Here is a 21,780-nt window from a genome sequence, read left to right as displayed (position 1 = left end):
ATCCTGGACCGACCTGGTCGAGTTAGTCTATGGGCTTCTGTACTCGGGATCTCCAACCCCCGACGTTTCAAATACGTAAGGGCGCCTCCACTTGGGTACGTAGAACACAGTGATAGCGTCTGTGTGCAGTTTGATAAGAACAGCTTACAGCTCAGATGCAAACCAATTTCTTTTATTTTCCAGAACTCACCTCTCTCTGAGATGCGGAGATTTTGACTCTGAAATACTATAGTCACACCTAGTTCCAGACACCCATCTCTTAGTTCGCATCCACTCACAGTAAATAATAGTTTAAACCATTTGTCAAGGCTTAAAATTGTTTGTAAAATAGATTCTTATTTGTTTGCAAACACTGACTAGTTCTTGAATCAAAGTGAAGTGTGACGATCCCTTAATAATTAAAAGAATCCTAGAACCTTCTAATTAATCATCCTAAGACCAAGCAAGGTGATATTCTCTAATAATAGAGTATTGCAGCTATTGGTCACAAAGTAATGAGAATAGAAATAAATAGTGGAGAAAAACATTAGAATCACAAACCTAAAACACATTACATACAACCAGCATTTATTTAAAAGAAGATGAAGAAGACGATCTTTTATACGGCACCTCTCCAGATAAAAATCACAAGGCGCTTCACAAAAACAAAACAAAAAAATTCAAGTGTAAAAAGATTTCTAAAATGATTAAAAATGTGTTTAAATGGAGAAAAATAAATATGTAAGGAAAGGCAGAGAAAGAATGATTAGCAAAGAGGAAAATCGGTGGATCGCAGGAAAGGCAGAATAAGAACAGAACAAGGAGAAGGTGGTGACGTAGGTCATGCAAAAGCCAGCTTGAACAGATGAGTCTTCAGCTGCTTTTTAAAGGAGACCACTGAGTCCACTGATCTCAGGCTCAGGGGGAGAGAGTTCCAGAGTCTGGGGATCACAGCAGCAAATGATTTGTCACCTTTGGTCTTTAGCCTGGTGCTGCACAACCAGTAGAATTTGGTCAGTGGACCTCAGGGACCTGCTGGGGGTGTTACATCAGAATATGGTTATTGTACAATAAATATAGAATAAAACATTTCACTTGGAGAATCATAACAATTATAAAACACTTACAGCAATGGTATAAGCAATCGTGTACGAAAAAAGGATGAAAAAACCTAAATTAAATGAGAATTTGAACTGTGAGGAGACAAATGAGGGACTGTTGACCTGATTTCATATGTGCCTGCTTCGGTGGTTGATGTTCCATCAGCTGAAAAAGTTAGGGGGAAATGCTAAATTAAACAATAAGGTGCACAGAATAAAAACAACAACTAAAATGATAAAAAAATAACTAAACATCGACACATCAAGCAATAAAATTTCCGTGTTCAATTTATGCTAAACCCAGTTGAAGCTCTATAATTAAATTATTTCTCTTTTAGGGGGGTTTCACTAGCTTTTGTTACTTTATTTTGTCTAATTTCCCTGTAAGTTAATTAAAAAAAGTGTGACATAAATAATACAATGCACATCTGACATGCCTTTGCTTCAACAAACTTTTTAAAACATTAAACAGCTGGAATCATGAGTCATGAGCTTAGAATAAATAACTGCTCTCAAATTTCACTGCAAGTCAAAAGAAAACAAAGGCAAACACAGTCATCTTGTATGAGTTTAATGTGGTTTGCTTAAATAAAACGAATAGTCTCACGTGTAGGAAAGACTGCATTCCTAATAACCAAAAACATATTTATTTAAGTATTTTGTGAGTGAAGGAGGTTTCTGCTGCCGTGCATCTGCAGCTCTTTTCCCCGCAAACAGCTATTATTGCATGCTTTAGATGACAGGGGAGCGGGTTTATCCAGCGGATGCATGAATCGCCGCCATATCAGAAAGCTGTCTGAGACAATATTTAACAAAAGAGAGATAATGGTGTCTCGCGTCAGGATGCTGAGATTTTCTGCAACACAAAATGACAGGTCTAAAACTTCTGCAGCCTCATCTGTCACCTGTGTCCTAACCCATGATAACATCTGTCAGCTGTCAACATGGAGACAACAAAACAGCCTCTTATCGCCGTGTCTTTGCCTCACACGCTTGTCTTGATAAGAACTGTGATGTCTCTTTGAACAGAAGGTTACACTTGACTTTAAACTTGGTGAATAAGCACAAAGACGTTTGCCCTACGTGGCCAGATACGGTGGGGATCCAGGGCAGACAGGACATTTGTCACACTCGTCTTCTTTTACATGCCCACAGACGTTAAGAACCACACAGCAGAAGGACATTGGTTGGTAATAATGTCACTGCAGATGACACCAAGACAGTTCATCAGCTCTAGGACTTGGCTCAAAGGCCGTTTTGACCTCTCTGACCTCTGAACGACTGGATCCTTTGCTTCTCTTCATGCTGATCTGGGAAATGTGTCACTATTTTATAAGGTAATTTATTCAGATTTTTTTCATGCCCACTTTTTTATTATTTGTCCATCTGGATGGATTTGTATTGTTTTGGTCTTCAGCCTTCTCGGCTGAGCCTGTTACTACAAATTCATTACTCATGGTCCAACATTGCCCCCGTGTGGACGGCTGTAAGTCACAGTTTCTAAGTATTTATATTTACTTTTTAATCTTATCTTTTGTCAACATCTTATGAAAGTTTTCAAAGTTTTTATTTACACCTGGTTTTGTTATTAGCATTCCAGCATCTTTATAAAAAGGATTGTAGACACATAATTTGGGTAAGTTGGGATGAGTCGTAAAGAAATAACAAAGAAATTTGAAAAGAGCAAAATTAGGTGATTCATTGAAGGGACTTTATGGAGTTTTGAATTTTTATGCTCGTGATTGCCCCCTCAGGCCAAAAGCGTAACCATAGCTTCAATAGTAAGCTCGTGCACGAGGCGCGCATGCTGTACGTGCACACTCCTTAACGAAAATAACAGCTGAGACAGTCAGCTCCGTGTGTGTGTGTGTGTGTGTGTGTGTGTGTGTGTGTGTGTTTCCAACATTTTTAGAATTGAACTATGATCAAAGACTGTTTTTATTGACCCCAGGAGTTGGGGACCAAAACAAACTGTATCCATGTGGAAATCTGCATGACAGTAGCAGAAAAGGTAATTTTCTGCCCCCGTAATTGCAGGGTTGCAGGTTCAAGCCCTGCTGAGCCTGTCGCAGTCATTTTGTGCCCTGTGGTCTTGCAGCAAACGCGTACAAATAGCCATTCTGACCACTCGGTGCGACCAGAAGTTGTGTGCTGCCGGTTGAGAAGTCCGTGGAGGCCAGCTGAGTCCTAGAATTTGACTAATAATTATGATATACTAAGTCATAATTATGAGATACTAAGTCATAATAATGAGATAGGTAAGTCATAATTATGGGATACTAAATCATAATAATGACATATTAAGTCATAATTATGAGATAGTGTTTCATTATAATGAGATAGCTAAGTCATGATTATGAGATATAGATTTTTTTTATCTGAGTGGTGGGAATGGGCTTCCAAAGGAATCTGACAATAAAGTCAGAATTCTGATTTTAAAAAAGTCATAATTTTGTGAAAAAAGTCAGACTTCTCTTTCTTCTTTTTTCTTTTCAGTAACAGATTGAATAAATTTCAATTTCTCACATATTTTATGGATATAACATATCATTAATGTAAGGTAATATTGTTTTATTTGGTTATTTTGCCAGAATATTTTTTGGGTGTTGTGTGAGTAAATTAAATCATATTTACTTAATTTTCGTATATTGTTTACCGGTATGTAAGTTTATGTTGAAAATATTTACGGAAACTACTTCTATTACTTCCGGTTCATATTTAGTTTGACTTTTTCATCTATTTCAGGAACTTAACGAGTCACTTTCATTGGTAGTCGGATTCATTTCGTATCAGACTGACTAGTTCAAGTTGTATCTGCGTGATACCGATTTATTGGTCTTAATTTAACAGTAAAATTCACCTGAAATCCAGCGGAAACTACCTTAGTTAGCTTATGGCTCCTCTCCGGCTTCTGTGTGTTCACGGTTACCGTCAGAACGGAAACTCGTTCGGTGAAAAGACCGGAGCTCTGAGGAAGCTTCTGAAGAAACAAGTGGAGCTGGTTTATGTGAACGCACCGCTGTCTGTGCAGCAAGAGAGCGCTGGAGGTAGGCCTTTAGAATAGGAAAGCTAAAAAATAAAAGCAAAACGTTTGTTCTACAAATGACTTTCCATTTAAGACAAGGAAACCAAAGTCCTGCGAAAGTGTTAAATTGGCTAATTGTGTATCAGTGAAAGGTTATTTTTCCATAAAGTTTTGAAAGGCGTATCAAGCTAATGATGAACGAAGCTAATCCAAAATAACTTTTAAGTATATATTTAGAAAGGTTTCTGTTTTCTGTGATAATGACGAGTTTGTATTCAGATTAAAGCTGGAAATTTTATTTCTAAAAAAAAAATGTTAAAAAGAAACGTGACATTTTTATTGTGTCTGTGTTGTCTTTCTTTGGATTGTTAATAATTTCACCCATCATAATAAACCCTCCCTTTTTCTGTGTCCCAAGAGGTTCCAAACAAAGAAAACGATTCCGTTTCGGGGTCTGGAAGCGACAAGGATCTGAGGGGCTGGTGGTTTTCTGACATCCAGGCTAAGAGTTTCAATGCTCAGCAGCAGTGTGAGGAGAGTCTTGGCCTTGATGAGAGCGTGGCAGCTGTGAGGGAAGCAGTGAAGGTCCAAGGCCCATTTGACGGCATCCTAGGCTTCAGTCAGGGAGCAGCGTTTGTGGCTATGCTCTGCGCCCTTCAGGAGAAAAAACTAGAACCAGAGTTCAGCTTCCGCTTTGCTGTTCTTGTTGCTGGTTTCCGCAGCGCCTGCAAGGAGCACCAAAGATTCTACGACACTCCCCTTCAAACCCCATCCCTGCATGTGTTTGGACTGGAGGACAAAGTGATACCTGACAGCATGAGTAGGGAGCTTCTCCCCTGCTTTCAGGATTCTCAAGTCCTTATTCATCCTGGTGGTCATTTTGTTCCTGCTGCATCTGTTCACAGACAAACATATCAGGACTTTCTGAAAAGGTTTTCTTGAGAATTTAAAACCTAAACAGAGTCAGGGTATTTTAGCATCACAGCACTGTTCAGGTGCTTAATTTAAATGATTTCTGTGTGAATATTTTTTTCAGATTTTTCATTCGATCCATCCAAAATGTTTATTATGACTCATTCTCAGGAAAATAGATATTGTATCAAACAATAAATAATGGTATTTGACGTTTTTGTGAACTGTTTTTTGTCTTGGGAACTGAGCTTTATTATGCTTTTAGTGATATTTTCGTACTTTTGATCAAGAAAAATGTAATTCTCCTTTGTTTCTGAATGTTGGGAAAACTAAAGAACCAAAATTGGGAAAAATATTTACAAGAGCATTTTTAAACACTATTATTATCGTAATGCTTAGAGCTCGTTCTGAAAAGAAAACTTTAGTCCCCCCACCCCACCAAAAAAAAGTATTAAAATGTAAATACATAATACTATGGAAGCCCATTCCTGCCACTCAGATAAAAAAACAATGTATTATCTCATTATTATGACTTAGCTATCTCATTTTGAGATAGTATCTCATTATTATGACAGTATCTCAATTATGACTTAGCTATCTCATTATTATGAGATAGTATCTCATTATTATGACTAAGTCATAATGAGATAGTATCTCATTATTATGACTAAGTCATAATGAGAGTATCTCATTATTATGAGATAGCTAAGTCATAATTTTGAGATATTTTTTTTTATCTGAGTGGCAGGACTGGGCTTCCATATAATACACATTTTTCTATTACAATTTGTTTTTGGTGGGCCTTTTAGTGTGTTTTAACAATTATTTGTGTTTTAATGTAAAACTTCAGAAATTTGTCAAAACGATCACTGTCTGTAACTTTCCTTCTTTTGTACAGTAGGCCTACATGAAAATGGCAATTGTTTATTGAGAAAAGTTATTGCAAGAGTCCAGAAACGTGTATAAAATATCTTTCTGTAAACACCATTCCAAAAATGAGTAAATAATTACTAGAAATATTTGAAATGATCTACCTAAACAAACCATTACTAGAACAATAAGACACAAAAAGAACAGTTAGGATAAAGATTTAGATAAAATAGTAACACTACAAATAAATAATAAAAGAAATTAAATAAATAACGATTTATTAGAGAAACACTTGGAAAAACCCAAATTAGTTTCCGCTGGTGTTATGCCGAAAAAGGTACCCCCTGTCGTTAACAGGATCTCAGTACACGAACTTGCGTTTGATAACAGTAGTTTGTTCTTACGGATTAGAAATCCAAAGTTAACCTGTTTATTTTGATTTTTATCTATTTTAAAATCCAAACCTTGCTTTTTACTAGCTGGGGAACCTTCTGACGGCGGGGTTGCTTTATTCTGCACAACACCAAAAGACTTCCGGATACGGATACGGACCACGTAGCAACAGAAGATGCTTTCACGTCTCTGCTCCGATAAAAGCGAAATCCTGCCACCGCCGCTTCGTTCTCGCTGCTTGTCGGCTTCTAAAATCCACTCGGACTAAATTTACCACCAGATAGAAACGCCTGTCGATCACCATGGCCGGCGCAGAGGTATAGGGTTTAGTTTCAGTGGTGTTGTTTTGATTTTAGCCGTCAACCGGACGACAAACGCGCAGCCAAAAACCGCCCGGGGTAGTGTTTGTTTGAACTTATTCATTCTCATTTTTTCATTTATTTTCCTGTTTTTTGTCACAGGGGGCTAAACTCTGGGGAGGTCGTTTTGCCGGAGACACAGATCCGATCATGAAGAAGTTCAACGCCTCCATCCCTTTTGACCAGAGAATGTGGGATGCTGACATCCGAGGGAGCAAAGCCTACGCGAAAGCTCTGGAAAAGGCTCAGCTGGTCAGCACAAAGGAAATGGAGCAAATCCTGACTGGCATGGATCAGGTGAGCGTATTCAGTAAACAACTGGAATATCTGAAGCTCTGTTTGTTGGTCTGCTGCAGAAGTTTGTTTATGTGCACTGTGGGCTCTGGTTAATGCACGACAGCTGAAAATGTGCCATGGCGGAGGATTCCTATTTCCTGCTGAGTGTGTCATGCACAATAGTTGCATCACATGACAGGTGTCAGCTGCAGCAGCTCCAGTTACAGATCCATTCAAACCAGTTTTCAACATGCCCTCTATTTCCTGATGTGTGTCAGTGCAGCTGGTGAGGGAAAGCAAATGCACTGAAGAAATAAATAAACCTGATAACCCTGCAGATTTTCGAGGAGTGGTCTACAGGAGTTTTTTTGATCAAACCGGAAGATGAGGACATTCACACTGCCAATGAACGCAGACTTAAAGTGAGTTTCACGAGCAAAACATGCAGTTAGTGTACTGACTATTTTATAAAAATGCTACTTGTGTTTGCAGGAGCTGATTAGAGCTCCTGCAGGGAAGCTGCACACGGGCAGGAGCAGGAACGATCAGGTTCGTATCTGCGATACTAAACAAGCAGCTGATAGAGTTTTGAGCCTTTGCTGTTTTATTTGGTTAATCAGGTGGTGACTGACATGAGGTTGTGGCTACGAGATGCGATCAAAACCCTCACAGACAACTCCCTGCAGCTCATATCTACCATGGTGGAGCGGGCGGCAGTGTAAGGTGTTAAACACACTCTGATGGATAAAAACACAAGTTCTCGTCTCATTTTCTGTCTTGTGTTTGACTCACAGAGAGATTGACGTCCTTTTTCCTGGTTACACTCACATGCAGAGGGCTCAGCCAATCAGATGGAGCCACTGGATTCTGAGGTGATGAAAACCACAGAGTTTATCACTTTTTTTAATGTTTCTGAGTTTTTCACGCCAGTCTTTTGGGTTTTTCTTTCGTCAGTCATGCTGTTGCATTAAGCAGAGATGTGGAGCGGCTTTTGGAGATCAAGAAGCGAGTGAACGTCTTGCCTCTGGGCAGGTGCGCTGTAATTCAGTTCAATTCTATTCAAGTTTATAGCGCCAAATCACGACAAGAGTCGTCTCAACGCACTTCACATAATAAACATTCCAATTCAGGTCAGTTCATTAAGCCAATCAGAAATAATGTTTCCTATATAAGGAACCCAGCAAATTGCATCAAGTCACTGACTAGTGTCAGTGACTTTACAGCAATCCTCATACTAAGCAAGCAAAAAGCGACAGTGGAGAGGAAAACTCCCTTTTAACAGGAAGAAACCTCCAGAGAATCCTGGCTCAGTATAAGCAGCCATCCTCCACGACTCACTGATAATAAATCCGCTTGTGTGAGTGCAGCTTTCACACGGACCTGATTAAGTAACCAGAAGTATTTCTGTTTCTTTCAGCGGAGCCATCGCGGGAACCCCCTTCGACATCGATAGGGAGCTTTTACGCAAAGGTTTTGTTTTTATTTTTGCATTTGACCTGCAATATTTTTAAATTCACGACATAGATTATTTTTAACAATCTGCACTTTTTCATCCTTCACTGGATCTATAGAGTTAGGATTTGATGGCATCAGCCTGAACAGCATGGACGCCACAGGCCAAAGAGACTTTATTGGTATGCAGATTACACATTTCAGATTATCATGAAATGCATGATGTGCTTTTCTATTTGTGTTTTAATTTGAGCTATGTCTTGTTTGTTTTTAAGTGGAGTTTTTGTTCTGGGCTTCTTTGTGTTTGATCCACCTCAGTAAGATGGCCGAGGACCTCATGCTGTACAGCACCAAGGAGTTCTCCTTCATTTCTCTCTCTGATGCCTACAGGTAAAGGTTTTTTGTTGTTGTGCCTCTGAATTGTGTTTTATAAAGGTGGATGGGTCGTCCTTTCAAAGGTCATGGTCACATGACCACTACTCGAGAGAAAATGATGAAAAACAAGAATAAGATTTATTATAAACTCAACTGAAGGTGCATAATAAATGACATCCTGTGGTCAGTTTGTGGTACTGCAGTCTGTGTATCAAAACCAATAAGTCCACGCTTAGCTACGGTTGCCAGTTATGGATCAGTGCCAGAAGGTTCTAGATAACAAGTGATGATGAGTCATACACAGTAAGTTGATGAGTAGATAAAATGTTTTACTGTAACATCAAGTTGTTTGTTATTGAAAAAGTAGCTTCTGCGACACTCTTTTTACTAGCTTCCATTCGTTTCCACAACATTCTAGCTTTTTTCCGGTTGGTGTAAACAGCAGCGTTTGCTGGCGCAGACTTTACAACCTTGGGGGCTCGCATATGATTGGCTCTGGAATCAGGAAGTCTGGTGGCGGGACAGATTGTAACTAAACACTACGGCCCAATCCTATTACTCACACTTCCACACTTACGCTGTTCAATTGCGTGATCCCGACCAGGGGTATGAGTGCGTCGGTTGTCCCGATGCTCAAGTGCGGAAGTTGATCACGCCCCCTTGCACGCTTGATCTGCATTTCATGTGCATCAATGCTGACTTTAGCGAACGGTATTACCCACAATCCATTGCTGAATGAGAAAAGGCTCAAATGCCTTTTTCTGAAAAAATATATTTTCTAATGAAAGTAGTTCATTTTAAGACAGTTAGTTGATGCTCTGAAACTTTTAGACAAAGCAGCAATTAACATATATTTATTTCAAATATATATATATTTGTCTACAGTTGTTAATAAAGGTTTATTTTCCAATGTATCAGAGTGACCAGCATCCCAGCATGTGTTGCGGTTGATTAAGCAATGCTCCCTATCTCAATTTGGCAATTATTTGCACACGTGTGTACCACGCACTCAAAGCCTTACTGCACACTTTCTCCACGTGCACTTTGCTGAAGACCGCAGGGTGCAGTGCTAATATTGGGATTGGGCCTAGATCCCTCTTTGGCCTTTTTAAAGTTTCCTGCTCCTCTGCCTTACTGGTTGAAAGTGGAATAACAACTGTCGTAAAACAACCCTGCTGTAGCTAGTGCTAACAATGAGCTAACACTAACATGAACCAACTATGCTAAAATTAACCACAAAGTAAAAGGATCCACACTGTTGGACATAAAATATTAATACTTACAAGTCCAGCAGTAAAAAAAGTCAGGTCACCATCAGTCCGAGATTTCTGTAGGGCACCTACCCGCTCCACAAAACTATCAAGTGCAGTTTTTGGCCAGCAGAGGGCAGCAGAGTGGTGTCAAAAATGAAACTGAGCAAGTTTCTAACTGATCACTGTTAAGCCGGGCGTACACTGTGCGACTTTTTCACTTTTTTGAGCCGATTTTCCAGTCGTGCGAGAAGCCACGATATCGGGGCGAGTTTTGCGCCGAGCGGTCGTGTAGTGTACAGGGGGTTACGAGAGGCGATTAACACCACGTGACCAGCCGCCGATCAGCAGTCGTGAGGTCGCAGGGACTTCTGGTGCGTTTAATATTTCGCTCGTCCCTCGTGAGGGTATCGCACTGTTGAAGCGGCGCTGCGAGCAGCTGCGAGCAGCTACGATCCAAAAAAGTATCAGAACCGCTCACGGCGCATGCGCGCGCAATCCTGCATCAACGCCGGTCGCTCGCTATTTCCCTAATAACACACGCTGTTCGTTTTTGTTTCTACACGTTTTTTTTACTCACAAAGATTGTCAAGAAAGCGTGTTTGTCGTGTTCATGTCAAATTAAACTGATCACAAAACACAGATTCACTTTCTTTATTTCGTTTTCCTCATCTAACCCCCATAAATCCCTGTGTGTCCTCCAGCAGCACTCCCGAAGGACAACAGGCAAGACAAAAAAGTCTGACGTGTTGAGTAAAAACTGCTATTTTTAGCACATTTTTAGGGCCGACGTGTTGCTACCAGACGTACAGTGTGAGCAGTCAGGTCGCATGCGAGAACTGGGTCGTACAGTGTGAGCACACGACTCGTGAGATCTGCTCTGCGAGGAAGTCGTACAGTTTGAGCTGAAGCTGAGTGCTACGAGTGAAAAAGCCGCACAGTGTACGCCCGGCTTAAAAGCTAAACTGTTACTACTTTAAAAGGAGAAAAACTGGCAGTCGCCCAGCTGGCTGAGAAGGAAATCTGTTTCAAAGTCGCCTTCATTCCAACAGGTTATTATTTCACAATAAACATCTTTTCAGTTTGATGAGCAAAGCAACACAGTCAGAAATAAAAATAGCTCATTTCATAAGTTATGTATTAAATGTAATGCTGAGGTGTGTGTTGCTCTGTGTGCTTCATAAAGCTCTTCCTCCTGTGTGACGCTGCTAGTCTCATCTGTTTGTAGCACAGGCAGCAGTTTGATGCCTCAGAAGAAGAACGCTGACAGCCTGGAGCTGATCAGGAGTAAAGCAGGTCGTGTCTTTGGCAAAGTAAGATTTAGGACTAGTTTTTGTTGTATTTCTGCTTAACATATGTTTATTAAAGGGCTAATTTAACGTTTTTACCTCGACGGTAGCTCATAATTATAGCAGCAAAATGTTACAAACATTTTTTCTTCATACCTACCATCACAACAATAATATTAATGATAATTTCACATTTAATTATTTTATATTTTAGTGTTCGGGGTTCATGATGACACTCAAAGGCCTGCCCAGCACTTATAACAAGGACCTGCAGGTTTGATAGGACGCCTCCACTGTGTGTTATCTCACATCATGAAAAAAGAAATCTAATATTCCTGACTTTCTGTTCTATTTCTCCTCTCCGTTCCTGTTCAGGAGGATAAGGAGGCCATGTTTGACTGTTTCGATACTGTCCAGGCTGTGCTGCAGGTGACAACTGGAGTCATGTCCACTCTTAAGGTCAGAGACCTAAATCACTGATAGTTTTATGCGTGGATTTGTATATCCTGTTTGTTTAGTTTGATGATCAAAATGAAAACCAGAAGTATGAGATTGTTAGGATTACTGGAATAAAATCTTGTGTCAAAGTAAAAACGCTGAAGTATTTTGACAAAAATAGTCTGTATTTCTGTTTTTTAAGGGAACATTAGAATCAGTAGCTCAGTTTCATTCCTGGTGTTTTAGATCAACCAGAGCGTGATGGAAGCTGCCCTGAGTCCCGACATGTTGGCCACTGATCTGGCCTACTACCTTGTGAGGAAGGGGGTGAGTTAGAGGCGCTGGCTATCCATGTGTAGCAGACGCCGAAATAAAGAAATAGATCCAGAGGTGTAACAGGAAGTGTGGGACTGAAGCAAATATGTGAAATCATCGCTGCTTTCTAATTGCAGGTTCCCTTTAGAGAGGCTCATGGAGTCTCTGGTAAAGCTGTGTTTGCAGCTGAATCTCAACACATCAGCCTGAATCAGCTCACTGTGGAGGACCTGACTGCTGTTAGGTGGAACTCTCATGTTTCCGTCAGCTGTTGTAGCATCTAATTTTACTTTTGATATTCAAAAGTTTCTCCCTGATCTCAGGATTTTGAATCGCCTCTAATTTTTTTTTTTCCTTTTTGTGTTTTTTTGGCTCTAGCCCTCTGTTTGGAGGCGACGTTTCCTCAGTGTGGGACTACAGGAGCAGCGTGGAGCAGTACAGAGCCCCCGGAGGTACAGCCAAGAGTAGCGTCGCTGCGCAGGTGGAACACCTGAGGATCTGGCTGACAAAGCAAACACAGTGACTTTAATCCCAGCTACTGCTGTCAGGTTTAGGTCAAAGTAAACTGTTACATCCAGACACGGCTTTGATTTTCAAAAATGTGTGCCGTCTCGCTTAACCGTCCTGTCTGATCAGTGTTCAGCAGGTGACAAAATAAAGTTGCTGTTACACTTTACTGCTGAGTTTGAATGATTTGCACCATGAAACCAATGTTCCTTCTTTTATAATCCACAGATTGTCTCTCCACATAATCCATAATCAAACCATTTTAACTACGTAAACAAACATCATGCCATTTAGAGGAACAAAAGAGCATTTCTTCGGTGAGAAAGGACTAAACATGCAATCAGGTCCTATTTAGGAGAATTAAAGTTGCAAATAAAAAAGCTGCAATTCATAGAATAATGTCTTTTAATGTAAAATGTGTCTTTTTCATTCTACAAAGAAACAGGCTTCTGGTGTTTGCTCTTATTCTGTTACTCTAATACTTCACATGTTATCTCTCATTCATACATGGACATAGTTTTGACTTTAGAAGGGGGGGACAACCGGCATGAGGAGCGGGGGGGATCTTTACAGTAAGTATGCAAAAATACAGCATAGAGGCTCTTTTATAGCCTGGCAAGCCAGACTAAATAAATGTATTATTTAGTCTGGCCACGCTCCATTGACGGCTCTCGGTTGTGGGGCGGGTTCTACCGTTGTCTTTCAAATGATCTCCGCATTCCATTGGACAATGAATGTGACATACTCTTGTTTCACTCTGTTGCATCATCCCACCCACCAGGCACATAGAGTGCCCTGATTGGTCCACAAAGCGGATAAAGCTCTGTGATTTGTTCACTAAGCAGAAAGAGCACTATGATTGGCCCACCAATATGGACCAATCACAGCTCTTTATGTGTTTGAAACCCCTCTAGAGAGCTGTAATTGGCTAGCCAGAGTCCTGGTAGGAGCTGCTGAGGTTCCAATGGAGCATGCCTACACCATTCTTTGCAAAGCAAGAATTTGGTCTAGTTCACTAGGCTAGCTCTTTTATGCAATGTCAGAAATGCAGAACTGTCAAGTGCACAGGTGGAAGGAACGGCCAATCACACGCTAGCGAGTATCAGCAGAGCCAATAGATGAGCTTATGGACGGTTCTAATGGGAAACGGGCTTCAACACAAGTGGTTGTTTTCCGCTTGGTCCTAGTGCTCAACCAGTGTCTATTTAATATAACATATTATTGTTTTTGGACGGTAAAAAGTGCAGGGGACAAACATTTACTTTGCAAAAAGTGGGAGGGGCATGTCCCCCCTTCCCCCAAAAAACGACTTCCATGCATTCATATATCTAGATTACAAATTACAAATCAGTGCAACAAAGAAACAGAGAAGCAGAGAAAAAGTTGTCAATCTGGTAGAGTACAACATATTTTCCCTCAAACGTATGTATATCTACACTTCAGTGGCTACAGTAGTGGACCCTATTAAAACCCTTAAAAGCTTGAAATATGAAAAAAAACAGCAGCCTTTTCTTTTTTAACCAACCTATTTATGATTTATTTTATCAAGGATGGAAGAAGTTTTTGATGAAAGTGCTAATTACATCTGCTCCCACAAAAACTATCAATTATTTGGGAAAAATTTAAAAGGGTCAATCTCAACATTTATAGCAACCGTTTTAGGACACCCCCCCCCCCCCCCCCCCCCCCCCACGCACACACACACACACCAAATTACGTCCAGGCATCTACGATCTGAGAGTCACGTGACGTCCGGAGCTCTATAGCATCAATTAATCATCCTAAAATAAACTACTGTCATTTGAAAATAGATACTTTCAGCAAAGGCACTCGAGCCTTTTCTCCTGCAGCAATGGATTGTGGGTAATACACTTGAACCCAAGTCCACATCGATGCAGACTTGAGTGAAGTGCGGATCAAAGGTGCAAAAAGGACGTGAACAACTTCCGCACTTATGAATCGGGACACCCTACACACTCGCACCCCTAGCCGGGATCACGCAATTGAAGGGCGCAAGTGTGGAAGTGCTAGTGTTGGGACTGGGCCTTGGAAACGTTGCAGGCTTACATATAATTGGCTCTGGAACCAGGAAGTGTGGAGGTGGGACAGATTGAAAACAAAGACTACATCCTTCTTTGGCCTTTTTAAAAGGAGAATAACTGGCAACCCCCCGGCCAGCTGAGGAAGTGTGTTACTTTGTCACTTTCTTTCCAACATGACTGAGACGTGTTTTGTGATTATTTAACTGTGAAATTCTTATGTAATCCTTTTATTAGCATTTTTAGGCAACAACATAACCTCTAATCTGCATCTGTTTGTATATAATGAAGGGGATTTGTGTAGATGACACCAAGGATACCTGGGACACCAGATGGGTATAAATGCTGCAGATGTTGATTCTGGTAACGTGTTTCTTTGATTATTTGGTTTTGTTTAAGTAGAATTGTTAAGTAAAATAAGTGCCTGAAGACTTTCTGACACCAGGTTAAGCTTCTCTAATCACTAATACAACTCTCTCATACTGATGAGTGAGCAGCAATGGCAGCATGTCATTTTTTCCACAATGTAACTTTATAAAAATCACCTATTTGTTTTTTTCTTCTCTAATTCTCGCGTTTTTACAATGACACGCCAACTGCACACGGAAATCCTCCTCATGCAGTGCATTAACTGCATTGCATGGCCATGAGCAGCACTGAGAGAGCACCGAGCCACACGTGATTGGCCCTCTTCTGAGCTGTGGCGGACTTTGAGCTGTACACAACTCTGCCATCCAGAGGCTGAGTAGGTCTGTAGAGGTCCCTCATGGGCTGTCCTGTCCAAAATCGACACTGTTCAACTATTGCACTGAGCTGTTGAGGACAAAGAAAATGAGTTTGACTTACTCAGACTGATCAGTTACTTAAAGATTTAACTTTAAAAGCAAACAAAAGGTCTTAAATGTGTTAAACATATCAAACAAACTGCTTTTGTAATTAGAAGTCATTTGCTGGACCTACGTTTTGACCAAAATAAAAGCTGAAACTATAATTGGTACCTGTTGACTACTGATGGACAGCATCGTGTGAAACACGGTCCAGGCAACAGCCTGCTCACATCCTGGAGTTGTCATGGAGCCCACGTAGCGGTAGTAACTGTGAAGGTCTCTAGCTGCTGGGATGATGTCCCTGAGCCTGAAGTCGAGGATCACCGTGCTGCTGCCTTCACACAGCATCAAATTAGGACACCAGAAAAAATGAAGGAACTGTTCATTAAAAATCCAAAACTATTTAAGCCATCCTCCTGATTCTTCAAAATAAAAACAGTGCATTCACCATTGTTTGGCACTCGGCCCAGAGCAGCTATTATTGTGTCCAAATGAGGATGATCATCTGCCGTTTCCTGTGAGAAAGAAACCCAGTGCTGGCTGGTGAAAAAAGTATCGGTGGGGCCGTGGGTGAAAATGTTTCCCTCCTCAGTCCATTATATTTAATCAGTTAAACAGTTGGAAAAATACTATTTTTCTCCTCCAAATAAACACTTTTACTGAAAAACTATCACATTTATGGATAAATTAGAAAATAATACTCAAAAATGTAAACAATCCTACGGTGTATGCCTTTAAGAAGAGCAACTGCAGTCCATGTCTCTGTGTCTCAACTACCCAAAGCCTGCACACCTCACCGTGTCATACCCTACTCCACCAGTAGGTGGTGCTATTACAATCTAAGAAATTGGATTAGATGTCCCTTTTTAAACATTATAATCACATAAAATAACAACAAATAAACACATTTTACTGCAGCAGCCACAGGTCTGATTTAATCGACAGTCAGTGTGTATGATGAGGGAGGGAGTGACTGATAGAGAGAGAGAGAGATTAACCTCTTTTACAAAACAATGCCGCCAATTTGCCGCAATGCAAATGATAGGGAGCCTTAGGTCGTTTTATTAGACCGTGGCAGTAATGTGGCGCCGCATCGCCCCATTTTATCATCTCAGCTGATTCTGTTCACAAATGCGAAACTTACACCCGTGTTTACTCTCATACACTATAGTTGTCAACTCCCCACATGATCATGATACCTCCCTCTATTGTGCCAAGGCGTAATCTGCATTCAAAGATCAGCATTGTGACAATATCACTACCAAGCGTGGTGGCACAAATACCACAAAATTCCCACAACGCCATGCCGCCGCGGCGTGTTTGTGAGACACACCACGGTGGCAGTATTACGCTGATTTGCCGGCATTGATGTGTCGTATAAAAAGGGCTAATGAGAGAGAAAGGAAAGAAGATCCAACACCTAGAATGCTAGCTAGGGGTTCTGACCCCTAGCGCCCCAGAGGCAGTAATTCAGTGATGCTGATTGGCCAAAAGTTCTCCAGTTCTCCCTAGCAACCAAATATAATTTGCTATTCAGAGGAACTTTTTCCAGCACCCCGGGAGTGGCATTAACGAGTTTGTTGGAGGAAATTCGCTCTTTAATGACAGAAAACTGGTAAAAAGAATGTGTAAATAGTTCACATTGCATGCACAATTAAGAAAACTGACACATTTACAACAAATATGTATACATGTTGTATTATTTATTTACTTTTTAGATGTTTTCCTCCCTTCACATCAAGGAGGGCGGTGCCCTAGTGCTGCCCCCTGTGGACGAGCCTCCACTAAATCATAAAATGTGACTGCACAGTCCTTCTCCATCATTTATATTCTGTTTGTGCAGTGGAATTGTGATTTTGGAAATGTGCAGTACCTCAAACAGGAAGGCGAGCAGAGCGATGCCAGCTGTATCATGTTCTGCTTCTGCCAGAGAGTCGTACGGCTCCTTGATGTGGACAATGTGCAGCTGAGAAAACAGAAAGGATCAGATATGCAGGAGAAAACTTGAGGACTTTAGTTAACTTCTCTTATAGGAAACACTTAATAAATGCTATAAATGATTGTAATGGTTAGAGTTTTGTGCCTGTTGCTCCGTGCGTTTGGAGAAGTTTTTACAAACAGTACCTCCATAGGAAACCTCTCTCCATCGATGGTGTGCTCTGATCCTGGTCTGCCACTCCCCCCCCAGTGGAAGTGAAACTGTGCAGCTCTGTAGTGACCCGACAGACCTCCTCCAGCCAGAGACACCGACTGCGGCAGGATGAAGTGAGCTGTAAGAGACAAAAATCAGTCAGACCTGATTTGATGTGGAAGAGATCAGATTTTTTTTGCTTTTATTACCAGAATGTCCTTTATTTTTCACAGTGATGTTGACGGTCTCTGTGTGTCCAAAGAAGTCGAAGAGAGGCAGCGATCTTTCGACCTGCACTTTCTGTGTGATGATGTTAATGGGGGACTGGCGTAACCCTCCACATCTGGGGAACTGTACTGCCCAGCGGCTTGGGTCTTAAAAACACAAACATGTTTTCTTCTCTCTGGCTATTCCAGGTGACTCCTCACTTACATTCCTTTTGTCTTTCTACCACAGCGAGGCGTTTTCACTTGACCTTACCTTTACACGAGTCATCACGGTTCTGCTTCCGGTAACACCACTCAGCTGGAGGAAAGCACACTTTACTTTATTTATTTATTTCATTGAATTCATTCCAAAGGAAATAAATAATCTGAATATACATGTCAACACAAACAAGGTGAATGAAAAGGAGCAGAGAGCATATCTTATGTTATTTGCCCCTCTAAAAAAAATCTGCATCATTACATTCAAACTCTCTTGATACGTGATTTTCTTATCACCTACATTCATGCATGCATAAAACCCATTTTATGTCTCAACATTAATATAAATGACATTAATATTCAAATTTAATTAATAAATGAGAATTAATCAAAGTCCTTGTTATGCTTTAGTTAAGCTCCACAATTTGGGTCTCATCAGGGTTTTTATGGGTTCATCCCGTTTTTGCTTGTCCACTTTATTGTATGTTTTGTTTTTATGTTTGATTTAATATTTTTTGGGGTGTTTAACTTTAAACATACTGAATAAATAAATTGGAAAAGGGGTAAAATGCTGATTCTGGAAAGCTAAATGGCTAATGAAAAAGTTTCCTCCAACTTTTCTTTGGTTCCATCTTCTACTGTAAGTGTACAATCCTGCTGGATCCAACTCCTAATTTTTTAAATGATTATTTCTGATTATAATCATTCACTTGATGCTGCCAACTGCAGTGGTCGACCTTTTGATGCGTTTCTGCATCAATGCATTTCTGCCATATGCATTTAGAGGTATGAATGGAACCAGAGTAATTTGATTTCTCTTTTCTGTCGCTGTGAGGTTTGGAGACAATCTCAACGTGTTCAACACTGACAAAACATTTTTTTAAATCAGATTTCTGATTTTAATCAATCACTCTGAGTTTTTCATGCAGGCTGAACATGAAAATAGTCCACTCCTGTCTCCTGCGTTAGCTTCTGATTGAAAATTGATGATGAAAATCTAGGATTTGAAAAGCCTGACAGTTCTACCTCGCACTGTCCCTTGGATTCACTCATCTTGACTCACAACGGGAAGGTTGTTGTTGGTTAAGCGTCCAGGAAACAGCAGAGAACATCTCAACTAGTAGAAGCTAACCATTAGCATTAGCAACTCCACCACTCAACAGAACCCCTCCAGGCTTGTGTTATTTATGGAGATAAAACATCAACGTTGCAAGTCAGTGGTAGAGTCATGTGGCTGCTATCTAGTCTGAGGCGAGAAGTCAGGAAACAAGACAACAAAACGTTCCGCCTGAAGCTAAGCTTCACTTCTACTTCCTGGAAATGGTGCACCGGCGTTTGTGCCCCCCGAGAATGACATACAAGGCATTCATTCCTATTAGCGACCGGTGCTAATGTGTCGATAAAACCAGTGTCCGACACCTTAAAAAATAAATCCTTTCCTGCTAAATTTGATATAAAACTCTTAGAAAGCTCAAGAGAAATTAAAGAGGCATCAAATTAATTCCAGTTATACTTCAGTTACTTTGTTGGTTTACTCAGCTAAACATCTCAAACATGTCAGATGATTTCATGGGCTACCCGAGCGGGTAATGAAATAAACTGGCGTGTTTTTTTTTAAGTAAAATAGAGCTAAGGAAGTTTATTTTGTACTTTATTTGTGACGGTGAGGTAAAACAGGTTTCTCCTCTCTGCGGTGGAGCGGTTGATGACACTGATTGTGTTTGGCGTAAAGTGGATCAGAACGAGGCATTAAGCGTGCTCCTCCATCAGGTGCTGATGAAGTCATTGTGTTGCTGACGTGCGTGACCCTCCAACCATTTAGCTAATACAGGAGTCCAGATTAACCCAGCTGTTTCCCACAATGCCGTTCTTTGAAAGAGGACAACAGTTCTCACCAGGTGAGAACAATGCACAGGTGGAGGGTGGCTTTACTCCACCTGGCTCACACACCTGTGTTACACTCAGGCCTTCACATAATGAGGCACAGAAAACGGCATTAATGTACAAATATATTCTGACATTTTAATAATTTCTTTTTCTGATAGTGAATTTACAAAAATATTATCATGCAAATAATTACTTTTAGAAGTAATTTTCTCATAAATAATTGTAAACCCTTAAAAATCTGCTTGATTTATAATTCTTAAAGGTTTTTTTGAGTTTTCCATGTGTCCCGGACAAAGAGCCTTAATAGCATTGCAGGTTTTTTTTTCCTTGTGGATTATTGATTAGTAATTTGACATAATTAGAGCTATTGTCAGTGGTTCTGTCTTTCTTTGTTATTTTTCAGGTTGACAACATTTCTTCTTCCTTTATGTTGTTTTAAGTCACTTTTATGTATTATAAATCACATTTATGAGTTGTTATAGCAATGCTTGTCACTTAAAAAAAATAAAAATAATGATCAAGAATGTGTGTCTGTGTGTTTCCTACCTGTGCAGAAAGAAAGCAGAATACTCAAAGCCAGGAGGTAGAGAGAGGAGCCCATGATTGGGAGCAGCAGAGAGGATCCTGGTGGACTAAATGTCAGGCGTCTTCACCCGCCAACGAGAGCAGCGTTTGAGGGTGGAATGGGGACTGTCAGGTGGGAGATTAAGGTGGGTGTGAATGTGTGTGTGCTAGAAAAAAAAATAAAATAAAAAACCCGACGTTGAGCACACGTGGAGCTTGTGAAACAGAAAATACAGACACCTGGTGCAGTGCAGCATCGGTCTGATAAGTAAAACTGGGACGACATAAACAACCAGTATTTCTTTCATCTTGTTTCCATTTGTGTGCCGGTATGTTTTTTATTGGGGGGTGGTGGTGGTGGGGGGGTTGATGTGTCATTGTTCAGTCCTGTGACAATGATAGTAATCATCTCAGAAGTGTAAATGTGTGTGTATACAATGTGGTGCAAATTCCACTTAATAGAAATAAAGCAAAATATTCAAAAATTCAGCTTGCATAATGTCAGTCTATACAAATTAGCTGATTTCTGAAGCATAAATCGGTCTTGGCAAATATTGGTTATCGCCCATAACTCTGATATTAATATCGGACTTGGGTATCAGCCCAAAAAACTCATATCTGTGCATCCCTCATATAAACAGTGGTGTGAAAAACTATTTGCCCCCTTCCTGATTTCTTATTCTTTTGCATGTTTGTCACACAAAATGTTTCTGATCATCAAACACATTTAACAATTAGTCAAAGATAACACAAGTAAACACAAAATGCAGTTTTGAAATGATGGTTTTTATTATTTAGGGAGAGAACAAAATCCAAACCTACACTGCCCTGTGTGAAAAAGTCTTTGCCCCCCTAGTTAAAAAATAACCAGTGTTACATATATTATATATATATATATATATATATATATATATATATATATATATATATATATATATATATGTACGTATGTATGCATGCCGTTCAGGAAATTATTATATATTTATACCAGAATGCTTCTGAATATATGGACTGAAAGCGGTGCTTTAAGTGGGTTCGGTTTGCAGCAACATGCACCGCCCCTTTAAACTCTCTGACCTCTCGGCATACCTTTTTTTTAATACTTTTTTTCTAGGCGGTGCGCACTGGTAGTTTTTCGGGTCATTTATAAGTCGAAATCTCCGAGTTCTAAAAAAATATCTGTCCCTCCAACATCAGCCATCCACAGACAGTGCCAGCGCAGCCACTCCCGATACGTCGCACACGCGCTCCATGAAGGTCCGCATTTTGCGCTAAAGGTGCATCGCTGCCGTGAGAAGCACAGCGCATTCAGCCCCGGCAGCACAGAGGAGACACAAAAAGAGACGATTTATCCAACACTGCACGTT

General features: G+C 40.4%; 3 protein-coding genes across 3 annotated transcripts; 2 read left to right on the top strand and 1 right to left on the bottom strand.

Moving 5' to 3' along the window:
• Nucleotides 1-3,793: 3,793 nt before the first annotated feature.
• Nucleotides 3,794-5,228, top strand: ovca2 (OVCA2 serine hydrolase domain containing). Its single transcript, XM_015961569.3, has 2 exons — nucleotides 3,794-4,126; nucleotides 4,523-5,228. The coding sequence occupies exons 1-2, from the start codon at nucleotides 3,973-3,975 to the stop codon at nucleotides 5,044-5,046; spliced, it is 678 nt and encodes a 225-aa protein (XP_015817055.1). The 5' UTR covers nucleotides 3,794-3,972; the 3' UTR covers nucleotides 5,047-5,228.
• A 1,193-nt stretch (nucleotides 5,229-6,421) lies between these two features.
• asl (argininosuccinate lyase) lies at nucleotides 6,422-12,709 on the top strand. The gene is made up of 16 exons (XM_015961568.3): nucleotides 6,422-6,596; nucleotides 6,741-6,935; nucleotides 7,253-7,336; nucleotides 7,407-7,463; nucleotides 7,535-7,632; nucleotides 7,709-7,786; nucleotides 7,869-7,946; nucleotides 8,332-8,384; nucleotides 8,486-8,548; nucleotides 8,642-8,756; nucleotides 11,220-11,304; nucleotides 11,495-11,554; nucleotides 11,656-11,739; nucleotides 11,965-12,045; nucleotides 12,171-12,277; nucleotides 12,412-12,709. Exons 1-16 carry the CDS (start codon nucleotides 6,582-6,584, stop codon nucleotides 12,554-12,556), a joined length of 1,398 nt encoding a protein of 465 aa, XP_015817054.3. The 5' UTR covers nucleotides 6,422-6,581; the 3' UTR covers nucleotides 12,557-12,709.
• A 1,545-nt stretch (nucleotides 12,710-14,254) lies between these two features.
• ca4c (carbonic anhydrase IV c) lies at nucleotides 14,255-21,250 on the bottom strand. Its single transcript, XM_054730789.2, has 8 exons — nucleotides 20,396-21,250; nucleotides 18,018-18,062; nucleotides 17,747-17,911; nucleotides 17,531-17,676; nucleotides 17,280-17,372; nucleotides 15,855-15,921; nucleotides 15,578-15,741; nucleotides 14,255-15,392 (listed from the first exon to the last, which is right to left on the bottom strand). The coding sequence occupies exons 1-8, from the start codon at nucleotides 20,448-20,450 to the stop codon at nucleotides 15,207-15,209; spliced, it is 921 nt and encodes a 306-aa protein (XP_054586764.2). The 5' UTR covers nucleotides 20,451-21,250; the 3' UTR covers nucleotides 14,255-15,206.
• Between the last annotated feature and the right edge of the window lie 530 nt (nucleotides 21,251-21,780).

Source organism: Nothobranchius furzeri, chromosome 10, assembly GCF_043380555.1.
Source record: "Nothobranchius furzeri strain GRZ-AD chromosome 10, NfurGRZ-RIMD1, whole genome shotgun sequence".
Classification (NCBI taxonomy): Eukaryota; Metazoa; Chordata; class Actinopteri; order Cyprinodontiformes; family Nothobranchiidae; genus Nothobranchius; species Nothobranchius furzeri.
This window is presented reverse-complemented; position numbering and strand designations above follow the sequence as displayed.